The following is a 21,071-nucleotide window of genomic DNA, read 5'->3' on the forward strand; positions in this document are numbered from 1 at the left end:
CATATATATATATATATATATATATATATATATATATATATATCAAATAGGGTCATTAATGCCCGAGTGTTTCATAGATTTATCTAAAAGAAATTGAATGCTTCAATCGTGCGCTTTAGAATTGGTATTGTCTTTTTATTGCTTTAGAATTCTCTTTTTAGGAAAACATTTGATTTTGAACGTTTTGCTCAAATCATGGGATTATGTGAATTTATTGTTACCATCTTTTGTGTTACTGTTACAGCATTTACTGAAAAAGTAAATTTTTTGTATGAATTTAAATAAAAAAACGTTCTATACAAATTTAAAGTCACCTAACAAACTAAACTATACCCATAAAGTGTAATTATGTTAATTATATTCATGGAATCTTATTTCATAAAATCTGTTTGTCATATATAAAATTATCCCTTATTAATATGGTTTGGTCAAGCGACTTACATATTAAAAACTAATGTTATAAAAAAAACATAAATATGTTTAGAAAAAAAATCTCCCCATAGACAAGATGTTTAAACGGTTATATTGTGAATTCTATTGTGTTTTGCTAGACTTTCCCTCTAAGAAAAGAATAAATCAAATATATAAGAAAAATATATTTTTCTTTCACGAGAAGTAAAAACATTTATGATAATGTTGTCTTTTTAAAAAAAAAAATTCCAATAAGGTAAGAAAATCAAGTCAACATCCTAATAAAATTCGAATGGATAAAGACAAAATAAAATAAAATAAAATATTATATATATATATATATATATATATATATATTAATTGTGCTCATGGTTTAAGTGTTCCAACCAACTTAAGAAACACATGAATGATTTTTTGTTAAAATAAACTCCAGTTTTGAGAGATGAAGAAAATTTGTACTACACTTTGGTTACAATTTTTTGTTGTAACAATATTTGCTAAGAGAATACCAACAACATTGGATGGACCATTTGAGCCAGTAACTCATAGATTTGATCCTTTGTTGCATAAAGGAAGTGATGATTTGCCAATGGATCATCCAAGGCTTAAGAGGAATGTAACTTCATTTTTTCCAGAACAAATTGCTCTTGCTTTGTCAGCTAATTCATCTTCAATGTGGATTTCTTGGATCACTGGTATATCATCTTCTTACTCTACTCTATTTTGTGTTATTTTGAAGAAAAATATTGGGTGTGGGGGTAAGGGCTTACTTGTTAGGTATAATGACAAAATCGAAAATTCAGTTAATCAATCAATTGAGTTATTGAAATTTCCCTTTTATGTTTAATTTTGCTTCTTTGAGTAGCTACTTTTTTAAGAAAATATTGTCTAGCTCTTAGATTTTATTCACATCACTTAATTGTTAGTGACGGATCCAGTATTTAATTTTTGCTTATATGATGTTTACTTATTATGATTTGATTTTGTACGGAGTTTAAGAAAGTATCAGTGTGGAAAGTTAGAATTAAAGACTTGCAAAAAAGGTAAAGAGACAATCCTTTTTGAAGTGATTAAAAAGGAAAGTCACGCAAACAAATTGAGATCAAAGGAAGTAAAATTACTTGAGATTACTAATTTGCCATAGGACCTCAAAAACTTCAAATCATAGATCCGTTGAGTAGTACTGTCCTTCTTTGATTCTTAAGGGAGTATTCCCAGATGTAGGAACAATAGTTACAAATTCAAAAAGTATTTAGGGGAATATTCCAATATCAAGGAACAATATATACAAATTCAAATATCATTATTTTCATTAGATGGATTTAATTGGTCAAGTTTCAAAGTACTCAGGGGTCGACTGATAGGGTGAATAAGAATAATACTAAATAATATATTAGTAATGTTTGTATTAGTTATGGTTGCACTAATTATGCTGAAATTACTTCTTATGCATTGTTGATTTGATGTATTATAAATGACATGCATTGCAGAGTTTCTCAAAATATTTATTTACAAAGATACCCTCCACAATTATGGTGGAAAAGATATAAAAAAAGGGTTCGAGTAGTAATTGGATTTTTAATCATGCTTACTTATGCTTTAAAACCCCTTGCATTACTCATAGGTGTCAGTTACATATTGATTGAAAAAGAATACGAAACAAGGTATTAGTATACAAAGCTAATACATGCATTATTTTATCTAATATACTGTGCCTCACGACCCCTTAATGAGTTAATCTTTAATGCATGTAATAGTGTTTATGTGATCTGGCTACTTAAAGTCAATTTAAGGTAAATGTTTTGCACTAAACATGTAAGAGGGTGGACAAACTGCTAGAACTTCAAGGTGAATTTTGAATCCGCTAAACCACTTAGCCAACCTCTAGTCTTGTGTTCAGGGGATTAAAAATATATGCATTATTTCGTGTAGATTGTTTGAAGTAGTATTTTGTTTTAGTACTATTTTGTTCCTTTTGTTGCTTTTGTTACTATTATTGTCTATTGTACTTTCATTATACCTTTTCCAAGACTGATTATGCCTTGAGTCGGGGATGTATCGAAAACAACCTCTCTACCTCAGCATTGAGGTAGAGATAAAGTCTATGTACACTCTACCTTCCTCAGACCGCACTAAGTGGAACTATACTATGTGTGTTTGTTGTTGGGATTCGGATGAACACCCTCGCCCCCTCCTAGATACTCCCTGACTGGAGCATGTACACATTTTACACTCTTTACATACAACTTAGATTTATTAATGTTTGTTGTGTGGTTGCTTTTGGCTTTTTGGTTCTGGAATGGTTGTATACTATTTTCCTTTTATGTTGGTTTCCTTTCGTCAAGTTCTATTATATTCTTTCCATGGGTTTTAAGAGATCTTAGATCAAGATGTATACCAATTGCAATATAGGAATTGTGTTGAAGTTGTTTAAAGTAGTTTGTGATTGCTTTTAGGTGAAGCTCAGATTGGTCTAAATGTGACTCCACACGATCCCGAAACAGTGGCTAGTGAGGTATGGTATGGGAAGGAAAGTGGGAAGTACATAATGAAGCAAAATGGAGTTTCAGTTGTTTACAGTCAACTGTATCCATTTGAAGGGCTATGGAACTACAGTTCTGGCATCATTCATCATGTGAAAATTGATGGTAAGGTTATCTGCATCGAGCCTCTTCATATGTTCCCTTCGCTCACTTGTCTTCTTTTTCTGTTTTGCTGATTCAAACTGAGATCCATGTCAATGAAAAGCAAATGTTTTCACTATTCTTAGTTCTGTTAGTATACTGGAAGCTGAATATATGTGTACATGACTCTGGTTGCCTCTGAATTACGAGTCTTTGACGTGTAGGATTAACAAGATGACGTAGATGTTGCAATGAAGTTTCTTTTCTTTTCTTCTGTAGGTCTTGAACCTGAAACAAAATATTACTACAAGTGTGGTGATAGTTCTTTAGCAGCAATGAGTGATGAACTTGAATTTGAGACCTTTCCATTGCCTGCACCTAACAAGTATCCACGACGAATAGCAGTTGTTGGTGACTTGGGTCTTACAAGCAATACAACCACAACCATTGATCATCTCATAATGAATGATCCTTCCATGATATTGATGGTTGGAGATTTAACTTACGCGAATCAATACCTTACCACTGGTGGTAAAGGAGCTTCATGTTATTCTTGTCAGTTTCCAGATGCACCGATAAGAGAAACATTTCAACCTCGATGGGATGGATGGGGAAGGTCATCTATTCTTTTCCTCACATAACTAATCTCCTTAGTCTTTTAAAACTTTTTAGCTCTATGCAATTGTTTGTTTTAGGCGTGAGGTTCGTGTTGATGCTAGTTACACTATTCACCGGGTGCTCATCAAATAGATACATTGTGGTTATGAATCGCAATCTACTTTTAAACATCATATTACATATGCCTATGAGACATTAATGAACTGGTAGAAAATGGAAAAGAAACTTAAAAGCTTTCGGAGGAGAAGTTTGAATTGAATAAACTGGAGTTTCAGGTTTATGGAGCTGTTAATCTCAAGAGTTCCAATGATGGTAATCGAAGGAAACCACGAGATTGAGCCTCAAGCAGCAGGGCTCACATTCCAATCATATTTGACAAGATATTCTGTTCCTTCAAAGGAATCTGGATCTACTAGTAACCTTTACTACTCTTTTAATGCCGGAGGAATCCATTTCATCATGCTAGGAGCCTACGTTGATTATAATCAGACGAGTAAGTGATTAAATTGCTTAATTCACTGCCTGTTAACTTCTAATATTTGAGGTATACTTGCATAAAGAAAGATAATGCTGCAAATATGTGAGCTTATCGCCTACTGATCTTACTAAATGATGAATTTTTTTAAAAAATGATATCAGGTGCTCAGTATTCTTGGCTTCAGCATGATCTAAAAAAAGTAGATCGTGGCGTGACTCCTTGGCTGGTGGCTGCATGGCATTCTCCTTGGTACAATAGCTATTCTTCACACTACCAAGAATTTGAGTGCATGAGGCAGGAAATGGAAGAAATACTATATATATATCGCGTTGATATAGTTTTCTCCGGTCATGTAAGTTGAAATACACTCCTAATCCTGGCTATAAATAACCACATTAATTATCGAGAAAATTTCAATTAGGACTTATCTCAGGTACATGCATATGAGCGAATGAATCGAGTCTACAACTATACTTTGGATCCATGTGGTCCTGTTTACATAACAGTCGGAGATGGTGGTAATATTGAGAAAGTTGACGCTGATCATGCAGATGATCCTGGGAAATGTCCTTCACCAGGTGACAACATTCCAGAATTTGGAGGTGTATGTCACATGAACTTTAGCAGTGGACCTGCCAAAGGAAAATTTTGCTGGGATAGACAACCAGAATGGAGTGCATATAGAGAGAGCAGCTTCGGGCACGGGATACTGGAGGTATGAAGCCAGAGCTTCAACTGTATTACTTACTTTTCTTATTCTAGAGGCAGTTATTGAAAGGAAACATATGCAACAAAAACAAGTCATCGCGTTGATTGAGGATTTGATTGTGTATCAACTTGCTTAGGTGTTTTATCATCTAATCCATAGACATGTCCTATTACAGACACTCTTAACTTAGTTAATCATCTTTATTATAATTATCATCTTCTTTTTTTTTTTGGTTCAACACACTTTTCTCCATTCATACTGATGCAGATGGTAAATTCAACTCATGCATTGTGGACTTGGCACCGCAATCAGGATATTTATCATGAAAACAGTCATGGTGATCAAATATATATTGTAAGACAACCTCAGTCTTGCTCTGTTGACTCAAAGGTACCGTCTCATCTACTTCAAAGGTGATTATATATGGGCATTGTTTGCGTTTATCATATCTATATCTAGCTCTATTCTTCGCGTTTATCATATCTTTAGTACACAAGTCTGAAATCTTAATCATCAAGTTGTTGCTGTGTCATAGTAGTCACTAGAACTATGTATTTCTATTTTTCTTTGTAAAATCTCTTTAAGGACTTTCAGTCCAGTTAGTAACTGTTGTTGCAACCATTTATATTTTTTGCGATATCATCATATCTTTAGTACACCAGTAACAAATCTCTTGTTGTCTAAAAGTTCCTCACAACTGTGTTATTGCATTGATACTGAAAACACAGGGATAGCAGGTTGAGTCCATCAATACCATTGGCGTTGGAACACTGCAGCTGCACGAGTATTCTCTCTTGTTAATTTGTTACATAATTTTGCCATTGAGTACTCAATTGGAAGTTGTGACTAAATTGCTTAAACTAGAGTTATCATGCTACTGATATTACATATGCTGTTAGCAGTGAATTCCTATATGCAACCTTTGTCGTTATGAGGAGGCACTCTTCTCTCTATTTATCATGATTAGAAATTTATTTTGAAACCTATAGTTTGATTTAAATGTCCAGGGACACACCTACAATATGTAATGTTGTTTACCATGAGATTATAGCTACTAAATGTATAGAAATGGAAATAACAATGGGTGAACCAGAAAAGCCCGTCTAGCTCAGTTGGTAGAGCGCAAGGCTCTTAACCTTGTGGTCGTGGGTTCGAGCCCCACGGTGGGCGCTAATTTTTTTTTTTTAATGTTTCAATATCGAGTAGAAATATATCAATCTTTTTGTTGGTGAAACATATGTTTCAATCCCATGTAATACCATATTGGCTAAAACAATTTACGTTTCTCATTATAGATATTCAACTCGAGTAAAAACATATCAAAATTAGTGAGTCGAACTATGAAATCATGAAAATCACACGTTGATCCTCCATTCTTGCTATATATACACATACTCCATGATATTCATGCCTTGAGAAAACCTTGTCATAAATTTTATAGCAAAAAATACCCAAGCTTGTAGGGAGCTGGATTTAAATAGAGCAATTTATTTAGTCGTAATTGAAAAAAAAAAGAAAAGTATGCATCTTGTCTAGTAATTTTAATACAAGACTGGATAAGCATATTTGAGAACTCCTGCTTTATTACTTGTAGAGACGAACTAAGAATTCTTTTACCCTCAGAGCGCATAGCCAAGTGATATATAGGTTTAAGTGGGGAGAATTAGAGGGGCGGATCAATTATCCATCGAATATAGAACTGCCAGCAGGCCTCGGGGATTTCTCGATTACCAAAAAGACAAGAAATATCAACATAAGAGATAACACAAAAATGTACTCTCCTACAACTTCACTCCTCTTCCAAGGGAGACTAAACTTCAGATTTCAACTATATTGTATGTCTACATTAGCAGTGCTTTTAATTCTATCCTAACCCCCTCCATATACCCTTAACCATCCAGTCATGATAAAGCCTTAGTTGAAAATGTGATAATTGGACATGGCTTTTTCATGTCTTGTAAGAGAATTCATTCTTGAACTCCTTCTCAAGTTGTTCCCTAGTTTCTGTCTTTGCAGCCAACACCACATCATCAAGGAAACCTCTCTGGGGAAATTCTTTGGGTACAAGACTTCGATATATCTCAAACTGTTCATCGGCTTCTTTCTTCTTGTCCAACAAACTGTAGACTATTCCCTGTCACCAAGTACCAAACACGGTAAGATTCAAGAACAACAAAGATATCCATTAAGCTTTTAGAACACATGCATCATCACGTGGATCGGAATTAATTACACTCGAGAGCAAATCTTGCTGCATATGCATGACACATGGTTATTGCTTAACCATGCATCCCCCTTTCCTCACTGTGCAGTTAACTTGCTTTGCCATCTCTTGGCGTCCATTTAATTACTTTGTTGCCTGAGACCATGTTATCAGTGACCTAGAATCTAATCCAGAGTAGATCAAGCATTGCATAGAGTACATATGAAACAGCATTTTATCGTCATTCTTCTCAGTATTAGTGTATTACCAATCTCATAATATGTGAACCTTGGTTCAATCTCCAACCTTGATCAAATTACAAGATCAATTATCAAAAGCTCTTAAAGTATTACAGTGGGCCACTTGGGTATAAAAGGATGCACAATAACATTTAGCCAGAAGTTTAAGCTCATTAACAGAGCTTTAATTTGCTAATTCTTAACATATCCTTCACAAGAGCTCATAATTCAAGAACAACTGAAGCTTGTAAAGTAATATATGCTGTGGAAAAACAGAACACAAATACCTGGCACAGATAAGGCCTGAAGTCTCTTGGGTTCTCTTGGACAAGAAGTTTAAACTTCTGTAAGGCCTCTTCTAACTCACCCTGCAAGACATGAATGAATGTAAGAGAGGAGAACTAGGCTGAACATTTTTTTATTCTACCCTTTTTAAAATAGATAGGGGAGAACTAGCTAGAACTGGGTCCTCTAACCATCAAAACATTGACCATGTGGGTGAGAACTGATGCTATCATGACCTTTACTAAAAAAAACAACCTCTTAACTTAGAAAAGACAACATGCTCGGACAACCTATTACCCGCAAAACAAGACCATCATGCAAGTGGTCAGACTTTCACCATTTACCCAACTACACTGCCTCTCTTTCTATCTGTACATCAGTGTTACATCAGACTCTAGGGATATTCAATGGTATCATTATAAAGCAACAAGGTAGACATCTTTGTTACACTTAATGCATCGACTTAGGCACAAGATGTTACAGCAGACAAGCTACAAAACATAAGCTAATAGTGGGAGGATATCATGATTTACATGGCCCCTCATGAGAGTTGAGTAACTACTTTTGATGTAACAGATAAATGTCACACTAAAGAAATCAGATTTAGCAGGTGTGCTTCAAGACATTACCTTAACAACATACATTTGTGCGACTAATATTTTTATGTTTCGTTCCTCATTGAGTCTTTTTTCCTGACGAGCAACTTCTAGAGCACCATTTAGCATCTCAAAAACAGCAGGACCTTCAACGTTTTTGTGCATCACCATAGCTAAACCCTGGAACAATTCAATGATAAGCTTAATAAGCAAAGGCTTATAATAATTGAGAAGGGATGTATTCTACTTCTAATGAAATGTTCATACCAAGCATAACAAGTTACTAGTGGCAAATGAAAGAAATAGGCCAAGCAAACATAAGCAAAATATTCAAACTCACTGCCTAAAATTATATGCCCATTCAATTATACATGTGAAGAGAAAGTAGTGAAGAAATCAGAAACAGCATGACACCTGCTCTTTGATGCCTGGACTCCTCCTTGATCTGAACATGCCAGTGACAAACAGGTAGGACATAGTGGTGTTTCGAATTACACAAAAGACTACCTAAAGTTTGACCACTATTTCTGACACACATCATACTTAATACTCATACCCAGGATGCATCAAATTGATTAGTGTCATCACTTAATACAGATACATTATTGATTCTGATTACTTACAAAGTTCACCGCTTAGATTTATATGTTTACACTTAAATTATTCTCCTCCTGCTGAAAATTGTAGCTATCCTTCAAAGAATTGCTTCTTCATTCCAATAGGAATGGTATTTTGAAAATGACATAACTGATCTCAAAATATTCTTGTCTCAGATTGGAATAGTAAACCCTAAGGATCCAAAGTTAGATAACACTATACATTAACTGACAAATGTAGAACTGCTCCCCTCAAGGAAGCTTGATCTGTATTTTAATAACAATGCGTCAAAGCTTACCTTATATGAAAGGTCATGATAGCCTTCATACAAGTGCATAATTCTAAAATAATTCATCATGTGTTCTTTGAGCATTGATTTTTAATTACACCAGGTAGTACCCCTAGTGTTCAGAAAGAACATGGTTAGAACCACCAGTAAGCCAACAGGCTTCTGGAGCAACCGTTCCTTCTCAGTCCTCAGTTTATCAAGCACAAAGTCCACTAAATACCACATCAATGGGAACCAAGTGTTGCCACATCCATAGAACAAGAAGTCAACAAAGATGACTTGAAAAAATCAACGGTGAGACAGGATTTTCAGCTATTGCATGGTTATCCATTTGAAAACAGCTTTTTACACAAACTTAACCAAATTTCTTGGGCTTCAAATGTAGTTACTGGTGAATTTCACAAGTCCAGATAAGAACAAAACCTGGATTTTTTCTTGAGTCATGTAAAACAGTCTAGACCAAGGCATTTAGACCTGCATTTCTTTAGTCATGTAAAACTGTATAGACCAAGGCATTCCAGCCAGCTACATGATCCTTCTTCTCAGTGTTTACAGAATATCAATTCACAAGAACACATTGCTCGATCACTATCTGGATAGCTGATGATATGGTGACCGTCACTATGCCATTGACTTGATAAAGAAAATGGATATCCTATTCAACATCTATCGTGAAGGAGCATAAACTTCCACATAAATTTAGAGTCCATGTTCAGTCTTCAAACCATAAAACAGATATCCAAATAAGTACTAGGTTATTGACATTTTCCATTGCAGAATTTGACAGTCACAAAATATCACAACTAAACAAATCATTGACTCGATGGAGCTGCATCAGTCAAACCAGCATACACCACAACAAACAATAAGAAAAGAAATAAAACAACACATAGTGGTTGTTAGGTCTGTCATTCAGTGTCTTAATGCACAAAGTTCTACACAACAAGATATTTAGATGACCTCTAGTGTTTTACACTCAACAATGTTTTATAAGCATATCCAATATCATCATTAACAACAACCATTAACAAGAATAACTCAAAAGTTAAGACAAATATTATCAAATCCTCCTCAACTCACACATGGTGTCAATGCAATATAAACTAGTGTATAAACACACACACCAAACAAAGGAAGCATCTATGGATATCTCAATAGAAGTTCCAGGGTTTAGGAACCATACATGCAATGCTCTAAGCAAGAGAGGCTTCTGCTTCAAAATCTCCTTAAACAACCTCTTAGCCTTACTTAACTGCCCCATCATCTCATAACAAAGAGCCTCCAAAAGCCTCCACTCCATTTCTCTAGGCTGAACCTTAATCAGCTTCTCCACATACTTCAAAGCCTCTTTAGTCTTCCCTTTCCTCATCTTCACATTAACAATAGTCTTCAAAGCATCAACATCTCTCGGATTCTTCTCCAACAACTTCATACACATCACTTCTTCCTCACTATCTCCTTCTTGGGTCTCAACAACACTACTTCCTTGAACTGGTTGTGGCAATGACAATACACGTTTAGCCCTTATACCCATAAACAAGAATGACCCAACAAGTAAAACAACAATCTTTTCACTGAAAAACTTGGAAATTCCTTTCTGGGGTTTCCAAGAACAGGTCAAAATAGCTGAATTTTGGGATTTGGAAGGTGCTTGGAGCTTGGGGTAAAGAGTATTCAGGGTTTTGGGACTGTAAAGGGGAGGAAGAAAAAGGGTTTTGAGGGAAATGGGTTGAACAACATTTGAGTTGTGATTGAGGGTTGATGAGTGTAGGCAAAGTGGGATTTTAGTGGCAATTGAAGAAACCATTTTAGCACAAGAAGAAGAAGAAGATCAAAAATGGAAGGTTAGTCCATCTGAAAGTTGTGCTCAATTAAGTCTTGGTTTTCTCTCATAAACCTTCAAGGGTTTAAGGGAATATAATCAATGGATGCTAAGGTACTCTCTCAAATTTGGGATAGGTGGGTTGATTTCATTTCATATTTTATTCGAAAAAATAATACGTTTTAATAAATAATTAAAATATATATATAATTTTTTACTACATAATAAACTAAATTAAGCTTTAAAGAATATAAAAGACATGAAATGTGCTTCTACATATATATTAATGGAAGTTGGAAGGATTTTGTGGAAGAAACAAATATATGGATGTTATGTTAGATCATCGAAAGAAAACTAATCTATTTCAAGTTATTTAAGTTTATATTTAAAGTATATGTTAAATAAAATTCTTTTTTTAATACCATATTGATCTTTTAGGATGTAGCTGATTATTTCATACTTTTTTATAATATTGTAAAGTTTATTTACAATTAAAAGTTATTTTCTATTGATTTTTATATTTATTTTATTCTATTAGTGAATTATTGTGTCGAGAGGAGGCTCAAGTATTGAAAAAAAATCATATTGCGTCTAAGACAGTTGTTAAAACACTTCTTTTATTAGAGGCTTATATGAAAATATTATTTAAGAATAATATGCATACTAAATCTTGTATTCTATTCTTTTGATTATATACTTGTCAAACAAGCATGTTTCTGAAAAGGACCATATAACATTTGAGTCGTTCATAAATCAAGTTAATATGTTAGTTTCTTTTTGAGTTTCTTTGCTTAGTTAAAATTGAGTTCTGGGCTTCAAGTATATTATGTGTTTTGTATATCTAAGTGATTGTACGAAATTTAAATAAAGTCAGAAAGAGATTCTTTAAGCACCTTAAGATATTTGTAAATATCCTTAGATTTAAGTATCTTTTTTAAAGTCAAGTTAAATATTTAGATTTATTCTAAAAGCATATAAAGTTTCATGAGGTATTTACAGACTATACGAAAGTGATTAGAGACTATGAGAATAAGAGTACAAATGAGCCTCTTTTTACTATTGTATCATATCAGAAATATTCTCTGATTTGATATCCTTGATAGGTCGTTAAAATTTAAAACTTAAAGTACATGCATAAAATAACAAAAATAGAATTTCATCATAAATTATTTTAGATCCAAATTTATTTTCTTATAATTGTTGTTATAAATGAGTTAAAAGGATGGAAATTTGATGATTTTTGTGGTGCGGAAAGAAGCAAATGACAAAGATGGTTGGTTCTGATGATAACAACATAACGCTAATAGATAAAGAGAAATGATGAATATAGTGATGGAGGAGCAGGTGGAATGAAACAAAGTCAAGAAAAGGTTGTTTCACAAATATATAAATTTCTTCAAGCACTCTAGAGTTGGCGTAACATAAACAATATGTCAAGTCAAAAAAAGGATTAAAAGTCACTCTAAAGGTCTATTAAGTGTTTAAAATGTACAATACTTACTTGAGGTGTCAATTTTAGATCATATTGATTGATTCCGCCCATAAAAATGAAAAAAAGTGATGCAAGATAAGATAACAATTTTGATAAGCTAAATGATAATAAGTGCCTAAAATCATTTTTTTTAATTTTGTCCAAACATTATAAAAAGTGTTTAGAAAACTAGAAAAAAGAGGTTTGATAATTGATATATGTCTCAACTTTGTCATTTAGGGATGACATACTCTTCATTACGAAAATGACTCATATATACCCCTATTGTTATATAAATGACTCATATATACCCTTTTCCTCTAAGAAAAATAATTTTAAATTAATTATTTTATTTTAAAAAATCATCTATGGTATATTTGATTCTTCTCATATATTTTTTTATTATTCAGTGACCAATTTAAATTTATTATTTCAATGATTAAATTTATTTTTCACTAGTTAAAATTAATTTGCTATATAACCGCACAAAAATTAGGTTTAACTTTTATCTTTTTTTCTGTTCATACTTTTTGCTTTTTATTTTTCTTATTTTACACTAAAGAATGAAAGAAATAAAAATGAAATAAGAATAAGGTATGAAATTGATAGAGAAATTCATAGTCCTAAATAGGATAGGAGAATTGATAAGGGGAATATAGATGATGATAGAGGTCATACTGGAACAGAAGAATTCCGTACAAACTCAAATAATAATAATTAAAAAAGTTAAAGAATACTTTATGTGTGAAAAAAATTAAATATATCCTTGGACTTTATTAGAAGGCTCATATATACCCTACGTGATTTTTCTAAAAAAAACCATTTTTTATTTAAAATAAATATTTTCACTTTAGTTAGTTGAAAAGGGTATACATGATCATTTTTCTAATTATAGAAGTGTAAGGGTATATATAAGTCAATTTTTAAATAAGGAATTGTCACGCCCCGAGTCTACATCCTGGGTGTGACTGACACTCGAAGACCATTGTTGGACTCGAGCGGATCCTTGGCCTGGCTTACTTAACTTAGCGATAGACAACAATCAATAACTATAATGATCAAAGAACTTAACTAAACTGAATAATAAGATAACTGGAATGTTTTAAAGATTTAAACATTTAACTTGGCCAAAATGGCAACCCAAGTCTTTAATATAATAATGATAAGGTAAAGACTACTGAACTATTAATTGTCTATAAAGCCTCTAAACTGATTTAGATGGATGTAGGAACAAACCACACAACATCCTATTGAACTAACGAGAAAGCAATAAAAGATGTCTTCCGGAGTGTAAGGAGGCTCACAAACTGACTGTGGAGTGCTCTACTGGATCAACGGTGCGCTGGATGCCGATCCTCGTTACTTGCATGTACATCATGATATGATGCAGGCCAACAGGAATCAGTACATTGAATGTACGAGTGTGCGAGTTGGAATGGTAAAACAACTTAAGCTTGAAAAGAGTAAGAAAGAACATTTAGTTTGGCTCTGTTCAACTCAGGAATAACATAACTCAATAATACTTACTCATTTCAATATAAAGCAATTTAAAGGCAAGTGCAATATGAAGAAAAGCTTTTTGAAAACATGTTGAAAACGACATTCAAAGATACAAATAACTTAAAGATGCATGTAAAAATACAAATAAACTGATGTATATATAAATACATTTAACTTCTGTGGTCTTTTCTCTAACCGACGACCATCACTTAAGAGCTACAGTGATGATACAGCGATCTACCTCACGCTTTTAGCGCATCATATACCTGGCCAAAGGTATAAGACCTAAATTGTCTAATGGATCCACTAGTCTATTGCAAAAAGGGTTCATCTAAACGTGGTTACATGGTTTACAAGGGCTGTGAGTTCTCTGAACTCTCCCCCATATCGAGGCTCAATACTACTCCTAAAATATACTGACTCTTATGTTTTAAAACATACTGATACTGTGGTTTGAGGTTAGTGCTCAAAATACTTAGCTCAAATGTTATCTTAGAAATATCAATTTCCCTGCTTGCTTCATTTAGAAAGTTATTTCTCTTTAAGTGAAAACTAGCCTGATGGCTTTTTGGAAATCTCAGTTTCACTTCTTTTAAATGTGAAAACATTTTAAGTTCTTTTGGAAATATTTAGTTTTCATATACTGCTTTGAAGGAATACAACTCGAGCTTACGTATTAAAACGATAAAACGACTTATGAAACTTGAAATGAACTTCTCTTTCTTATCTTTTGCCCTTACTCAACTGGTCTTTAAGCCTTAAAACAAGTTTAAAGTATTTGCAAAAGACTTCACGAAAGGACTTAAGGAATTCTCTAGACTTGGCTCTAACTTTTTCTTGACTTTGAAGTTATGGATTCAAGGTTGTAAATTCGTGTTTTTGATGATTTATATATGTTTAGAATTCATTTAGCATAGTTACAATCATTAGGAAGTGTTAAAACACCTTAGAAGGGCTTAATCGGGCTGAACTACGAAAACTGAGCACAAAACATCGATTTGGGCGCATTCAGGGTGCACCGCGCCAACCCCAATTGACTGAGGCACCATTTTGGCGCGCTGCAGGCCCGCCGCCCCAAGCCCTCTGGCGTAGATGGGGCGCGCAGCGCCTGGTGCTTCCAGGTGTGTCTGAACGATTTTCTCCTCTCGTTTTCTAATCCTAAATCGCTTAAACCTCCATATTTCTTTTTCCAAACCCTTAGGATTATAAGTACCTTCAATACCCAATAGACATAACTCGAGAAACAATCTGGAATTACGAATCAAAGAAATAATAGGCATTCAACAACTCAATCAACAAGAATTCAACCACGTCTTTCAAGAACTTCACTATTTTCATTCAATCAATTCGAAAATCAAAGAATTGAAAAAGGATTGGTGTATGGGTGAACTTACCTAAGACTAAAATATCTCACGTACCTTGATAGGGATCACCGTCGACGAATTCTACTCGCAAAACCTTGGTGTTCTTGGCGAATCCTTGACTTTTCTCCCTTTTCTTCTTCTTTTTTCTCTTCTTCAAGCCTTAAGCCTGATTTTGGTTTTTCTAATCTGAACTAAAACTTGTTTTTACCCCAAATAATCCCTTAAAAGAAATAGGAAATTAATGGCCTTCCTTAAATTCGGATTTGTACTTTCTTACCTCAACAGCCCAACTTTTGATATGCATATCTCCCTCATACGACATTAAAAATGCGCAAACTCGGCGGTGTTGGAAAGATCACTCCAAGGTCCTTCCCATCATATCAAGAACTACCTCTACCTCATCCTGAGCTATAAGTTATGACCATTTGAAAATGACCAAAACTCACTCTCTTAACTTAGGCAATTTTTCAGATTTTTCCCCTTTCTTTCAAAAAATAGATATTTTTAGTTTCTTAGCTTATTTCGATTTGTGAGATGTTACAGGAATATATCTTCTTCTTTTTTGTAGTAATAGATATTTATATTTAATTAATTATGAAGCACAAAAGTCTTCAATGTTTGGTACAAAAATTGAAATAAGGGCATTTCCCATATTTGAATTATAGTTAGGTTCAAAACTATTACACTCCTATCAAAATAAGTTATGGCTTTGTTTGCTTCCACAGCTTCAATGGCACACATTGACGGAGCTTCAGATATTAGGAGTTATCCTGTTCTGCGCTCTTTTTCCTTCCTTAGCTACTATGTCTGCCACTTTATTTTGTTGGTGCACTAATGACCTACATTCATATATAATTTTAGCATAGTGTAAATGATCATGTTATATCTTTGAAATTGTACTAGTAGAGTCTCTATTTAAGATCAGAAGTTTAATCATATAGTCCATTTCTTTTACACAAAAATCAATTTTGTTTTACATCACCAACACGTCCACTTGAAACACCACCAAATCCACCAATTTTTTTGAGATCTCCTCTACCACCGTTGTTGAAACCACCACCTCTCCCATCATACAAATCTTCCAAACACAACAACTCACAAAATCATCTCCAATTTTTTTCGAAATACTACTTTTATATGGTCAAATCTTTAGTCATCAAGTATACTTTAACAACCACGAATTCAAATTTGAATGGGGCTCGGGGCTAACAACGAGAGTTTTGAAGACTTTATACAAGTTTTTGTGTGGGTGCTTTGAATTGAGCCTATAACTAATAGTGAGGATTTTGGGAGAGTAGAAGAACAAATTTGAAAAATAAGAATCTTGAATAGTGCTTAGAGCAAGGTAAACATCCAACAACTCCATAGTCACACATAGATACAAGAATATATTTTCATATTCAACCGAAAGAAATGCATAGTAACATGATTTACGGTTAACGGTCTAGAGATTGAATTGATCAAATGGAACATAATAGTGATCAGATGAAAATCATATCATCCTATCATATAACTGAAAGTCGTGTTTGGCCAGTGCCACCACCTGATGGCATTGTGCTAAAATTTGTTGATATGAGGAGGAAAAATATAGCAATGCTAGCATACTTGGAGGAGGTAGAGTAGTGGTATAGGTGGTGATTTCGCTGATTGTGGTAAAGGAGATCTCGGAGAGGGTGGTGGCTTTCATGGTGGTTTAAATGGATGTGCTAGTGATGGGAAAACAAAGTTTATTTGGGTAAAGAGAAATGGGTTATATGATTAAGTGAGTTGGATTTTGGGTAATTAAGTAAAATATGGTAATTTTTATTGATTTGGGACTTGTCATCCAATTGAGAGACACAAACGTTGAAATTAGTAACGACAAGAGTAAGAATAACTTCATTTTAACAGTAAGAGCATAGTCAACTAATAAAACAAATTTACGACGGAGAAAACGCCTCGATCGGCGGAAGCATTAGAAGGTTGGAAGGCCCAATTGATGTATATGGTACATAACTGAGATATGATCATATGTATCTAGTTTTTATTAGTGTATTTGATTAAGTATATATATTACGGGAATATGCACATATTTGGTACATATCTTTTGGGAATATTGGGAATATTTGATTGGAATATAATCTTTGGGTAAATATCTTGTAATTAGGCATAATTGATGTAATTGGTTGTTGTTTCCTTGATTCTAGGGAATTAGGCTGTATGTAAACATATATATGCTTTGCATTGTTAATGACAGAATCAAGCAATTGCCATTAATTTCTTCATGGTATCAAGAGCAGGTTAATTTTTTCTCCAATCTGCCATGGCCGGTGATGATGGTGTACCACCACCACCACCTTCAAAAATTGAAATTCACAATCCCTTTTACCTCGGTGCACATGATAGGCCGGGGGATTTTATAACACCTATTAGACTCAAGCTTGATAATTTTGATTCTTGGTCACATGCTGTTAAAGTTGCTCTCTCCTCTCGTCGTAAGTTTGGTTTTCTTGATGGTACGATCGTGGATGCTGTATCTCCTGCAACAAAGGAGGATTGGATCGTAGTCCATTGTATGCTCGTATCATGGCTCATGAATACGATCGATCCCGAGGTAAAATCTATGCTTTCCAATTATGATAATGCAAAACGGTTGTGGGATGATTTGCACGAACGATTTTGTGTTGTGAATGGACCTCGGATTCATCAACTGAAATCTCAAATTAATAAATGTGAGCAAACTAAAACCATGTCTGTTGCAATTTATTATGGGAAATTAAAGGTTTTGTGGGATGACCTTGCAAATTTACAACCTTTAATTAATTGTAATTGTGGTAAATGTTCTTGTAATGTGGGCAAGCAACATGAAAAACGACGAGAAGATGATATGTTGCAACAATTTCTGCTTGGTTTGTATTCGGAGTATTATGCGCAGATTAGGTCTAATATACTTGCTCAAGATCCTTTGCCATCATTGAACAAAGCCTATCAACAAGTGTCTCAAGAGGAGCTTGTTCGTGGCCTTGCTCGTGTTCAAGACGACCCCTCATCTGCTGTAGGGTTCGCTGTTCGTGCGACAACAGGTCAAGGTCGTGGTTCAAATGATAAGCATGTCACGAATAAGCCTGTGTGTAGCCATTGCAAGAAGCCAGGCCATCTTGTTGCTGATTGTTATGCTCTCCAAGTATGTACTCATTGCAAGAAGCGAGGACACAATGTTAGTCGATGTTATGAGCTTAATGGGTACCCTGAAGGTTATACTCCGGGAGATCGAGGAAACAAACCCACCACGACCAGTCACGGCCGTGGGGTGGCGCGTGCCAATGCCACAGCCGGCAGCAGCCCCTCTCCACCTCTTCCGCCATCAAATTCATCCAAGTCTACTACTCCTTCGTCTTCACATGGTCAAGTTTTTTCAGATGAACAATGGAAAGCAATTGTGGGATTTTTTGGTAATTCTAATATACCGGAAAATCGCCTGAGTGGTAAGTTTGATAATACTTCTTGGATCATTGATACAGGAGCGACTCATCATGTAACTGGAGAAAAATCTTGGTTGTTTGACATTAAACAATTACATTGTCCTGTTGGTTTACCAAATGGGGACACTGTTATTGCATCAATGGAGGGATCAGTTTATTTGTCAGATACGATCACTCTAAATCATGTTCTTTATGTTCCTAACTTAAGCTGTAATTTACTTTCGGTTTCGCAACTTAATGATAATTTGCAATCAATTGTCACATTTAATTCTGATATGTGTTTGATACAGGACCAAATGAAGGCTCTGATTGGAACGGGAGTTAGGCGGGATGGACTATACTACTTCAGCAAACCAGAGGTGGTGTCTGCAGTTGAAGCTACATCTGATGTGGAATTGTGGCATAGGCGAATGGGACATCCTTCTGAGAAAGTAGTTAAGTTACTTCCTCCTGTTAGTCGGTCTAAGACTAGTTTGAATAAAGGATGCGAAGTATGTTTTCGTGCTAAGCATCACAGAGACAGATTTCCTTTGAGTAATAATAATTGTTCTAGAATATTTGAGAAAGTTCATTGTGATTTGTGGGGTCCTTATAGACATGAGTCCTCGTGTGGTGCTCGTTATTTTTTGACTATTGTTGATGATTTTTCAAGGGCTGTATGGATTTATTTGATGGTTAATAAAACGGAAGTTTTTTCTATGTTTATGACTTTTGTCGCTATGGTTGATAGACAATTTGGTCAAAGTATTAAAATTGTACAAAGTGATAATGGTACTGAATTTAAATGCTTATTCAATTTTTTCCGAGATACTGGTGTTATTTTCCAATCCTCTTGTGTGGGTACACCTCAACAAAATGGGAGGGTAGAAAGGAAACATAAACACATTTTGAGTGTGGGGAGAGCGTTGCGTTTTCAAGCCAACTTGCCTATTTATTTTTGGGGAGAGTGTGTCCTTGCAGCAGCCCATTTAATAAACCGCACTCCAACTCCTATCCTGCAAAATAAAACACCCTTTGAAATTCTGTTCAATAAATTACCCAATTTTGATGTTATCCGCACCTTTGGATGTCTTTGCTTTGCTCATAATCAGAAAACAAAAGGGGACAAGTTTGCTAGTAAAAGTAGGAAATGTGTGTTTGTGGGGTATCCATTCGGGCAAAAAGGTTGGAGAGTGTATGATTTGGATGCAAAAGAATTTTTTGTTTCTAGAGATGTCAAATTTATTGAAGATGTGTTCCCGTTTAGTTCTCCCGATGATGTTAATATTGAGTCCAATGCGGATTGTGTGGGTGAAATTCATGAAGATTTTGCGGACTTGGGTGTCTGTGATGAAGATTGTGGTGTGGAAATGCATAGTTGTGATCAAAGGGGGGAAGGAACGAGTCGTAACCATGGGAACCATAGGAACCAACCCGCAGCGTCTGCCCAGCAGCCCCAGCCCACGCAAACTGTCACGCAGCCTGATGCTGGCAGCAATGAACAGCAGCTTGAAGACCTACAACAGTCCACTGAAAATATGGGTCGTGGTTTCCGTACTAAGTATCCCTCGGTTAAGCTTCGTGACCATGTCACTCACACTGTTTTTGCTAGTAGTCCATCCCTCCCGGCTTCAGTTTCTGATCATCCTTCAGGTACTCCGTATCCTCTTGCACATTATATACATTGTGATAATTTTTCTGTAAATTACCGTAAGTTTGTTGCAGCTGTAGTTAGTAACAATGATCCTAAATCATTTAAGGAGGCAATGAGATATGAGGGTTGGAGACAGTCAATGAAAGAAGAAATACGAGCACTTGAAAACAATGGCACTTGGACCTTGGAGCTGCTTCCACCTGGTAAGAAAGCACTTGGCAGTCAGTGGGTTTACAGGACAAAGTTCTTGTCCAACGGTGAGATTGAAAGACTGAAATCTCGATTGGTTGTACTTGGAAATCATCAGCAGGCAGGTATTGATTATACTGAGACATTTGCTCCAGTTGCTAAAATGACTACTGTTCGTATTTTTTTGGCAATAGCAGCATCTAAGAATTGGGAACTTCACCAAATGGATGTTCACAATGCCTTCTTGCACGGTGATCTTGATGAAGAAGTCTACATGAAGTTGCCTCCCGGATTTGAGTGTTCCGATCCTAATATGGTTTGCAGATTAAGAAAGTCTTTGTATGGCTTGAAGCAGGCTCCCAGATGTTGGTTTGCAAAGTTAGTCACAGCTTTGAAAGAGTATGGCTTTCTTCAATCTTATTCAGATTATTCTTTATTTACATACACTAAGACAGGTATACAGATTAATGTCTTAGTCTATGTTGATGATATTGTGATCTCTGGGAATGATTCCGCTGCTTTGTGTACTTTCAAGTCTTATCTTAGTGATTGTTTCAAAATGAAGGACTTGGGTCCTTTGAA

At 34.9% G+C, this 21,071-nt stretch overlaps 2 protein-coding genes and 1 non-coding gene across 3 annotated transcripts; 2 read left to right on the top strand and 1 right to left on the bottom strand.

Moving 5' to 3' along the window:
• The first annotated feature begins 796 nt into the window (after window positions 1–796).
• Window positions 797–5,937, top strand: LOC107016365 (purple acid phosphatase 23). The gene is made up of 8 exons (XM_015216850.2): window positions 797–1,106; window positions 2,868–3,059; window positions 3,315–3,651; window positions 3,929–4,146; window positions 4,293–4,483; window positions 4,565–4,846; window positions 5,108–5,253; window positions 5,569–5,937. The coding sequence occupies exons 1-8, from the start codon at window positions 854–856 to the stop codon at window positions 5,639–5,641; spliced, it is 1,692 nt and encodes a 563-aa protein (XP_015072336.1). The 5' UTR covers window positions 797–853; the 3' UTR covers window positions 5,642–5,937.
• Window positions 5,938–6,010, top strand: TRNAK-CUU. The gene has a single exon. It is a non-coding gene; the product is annotated as a tRNA-Lys (tRNA).
• Window positions 6,011–6,527: 517 nt separating this feature from the next.
• LOC107015796 (protein SLOW GREEN 1, chloroplastic) lies at window positions 6,528–11,012 on the bottom strand. Its single transcript, XM_015216209.2, has 4 exons — window positions 10,233–11,012; window positions 8,197–8,343; window positions 7,570–7,650; window positions 6,528–6,974 (listed from the first exon to the last, which is right to left on the bottom strand). Exons 1-4 carry the CDS (start codon window positions 10,854–10,856, stop codon window positions 6,789–6,791), a joined length of 1,038 nt encoding a protein of 345 aa, XP_015071695.1. The 5' UTR covers window positions 10,857–11,012; the 3' UTR covers window positions 6,528–6,788.
• Between the last annotated feature and the right edge of the window lie 10,059 nt (window positions 11,013–21,071).

Source organism: Solanum pennellii, chromosome 4 (assembly GCF_001406875.1).
Source record: "Solanum pennellii chromosome 4, SPENNV200".
NCBI classification, from domain to species: Eukaryota; Viridiplantae; Streptophyta; class Magnoliopsida; order Solanales; family Solanaceae; genus Solanum; species Solanum pennellii.

Excerpts from the sequence above, each read along its gene's own strand:
- LOC107016365 (XM_015216850.2), top strand. The coding sequence starts at position 854 with ATGAAGAAAATTTGTACTACACTTTGGTTACAATTTTTTGTTGTAACA. Across the intron at positions 1,107-2,867 it reads GTGGATTTCTTGGATCACTG|GTGAAGCTCAGATTGGTCTA; the intron begins GTATATCATCTT and ends GATTGCTTTTAG. Across the intron at positions 4,847-5,107 it reads TCGGGCACGGGATACTGGAG|ATGGTAAATTCAACTCATGC; the intron begins GTATGAAGCCAG and ends ATACTGATGCAG.
- LOC107015796 (XM_015216209.2), bottom strand. The coding sequence starts at position 10,856 with ATGGTTTCTTCAATTGCCACTAAAATCCCACTTTGCCTACACTCATCA. Across the intron at positions 7,651-8,196 it reads CACAAATGTATGTTGTTAAG|GGTGAGTTAGAAGAGGCCTT; the intron begins GTAATGTCTTGA and ends CATGTCTTGCAG. Across the intron at positions 6,975-7,569 it reads TCAGGCCTTATCTGTGCCAG|GGAATAGTCTACAGTTTGTT; the intron begins GTATTTGTGTTC and ends ACTTGGTGACAG.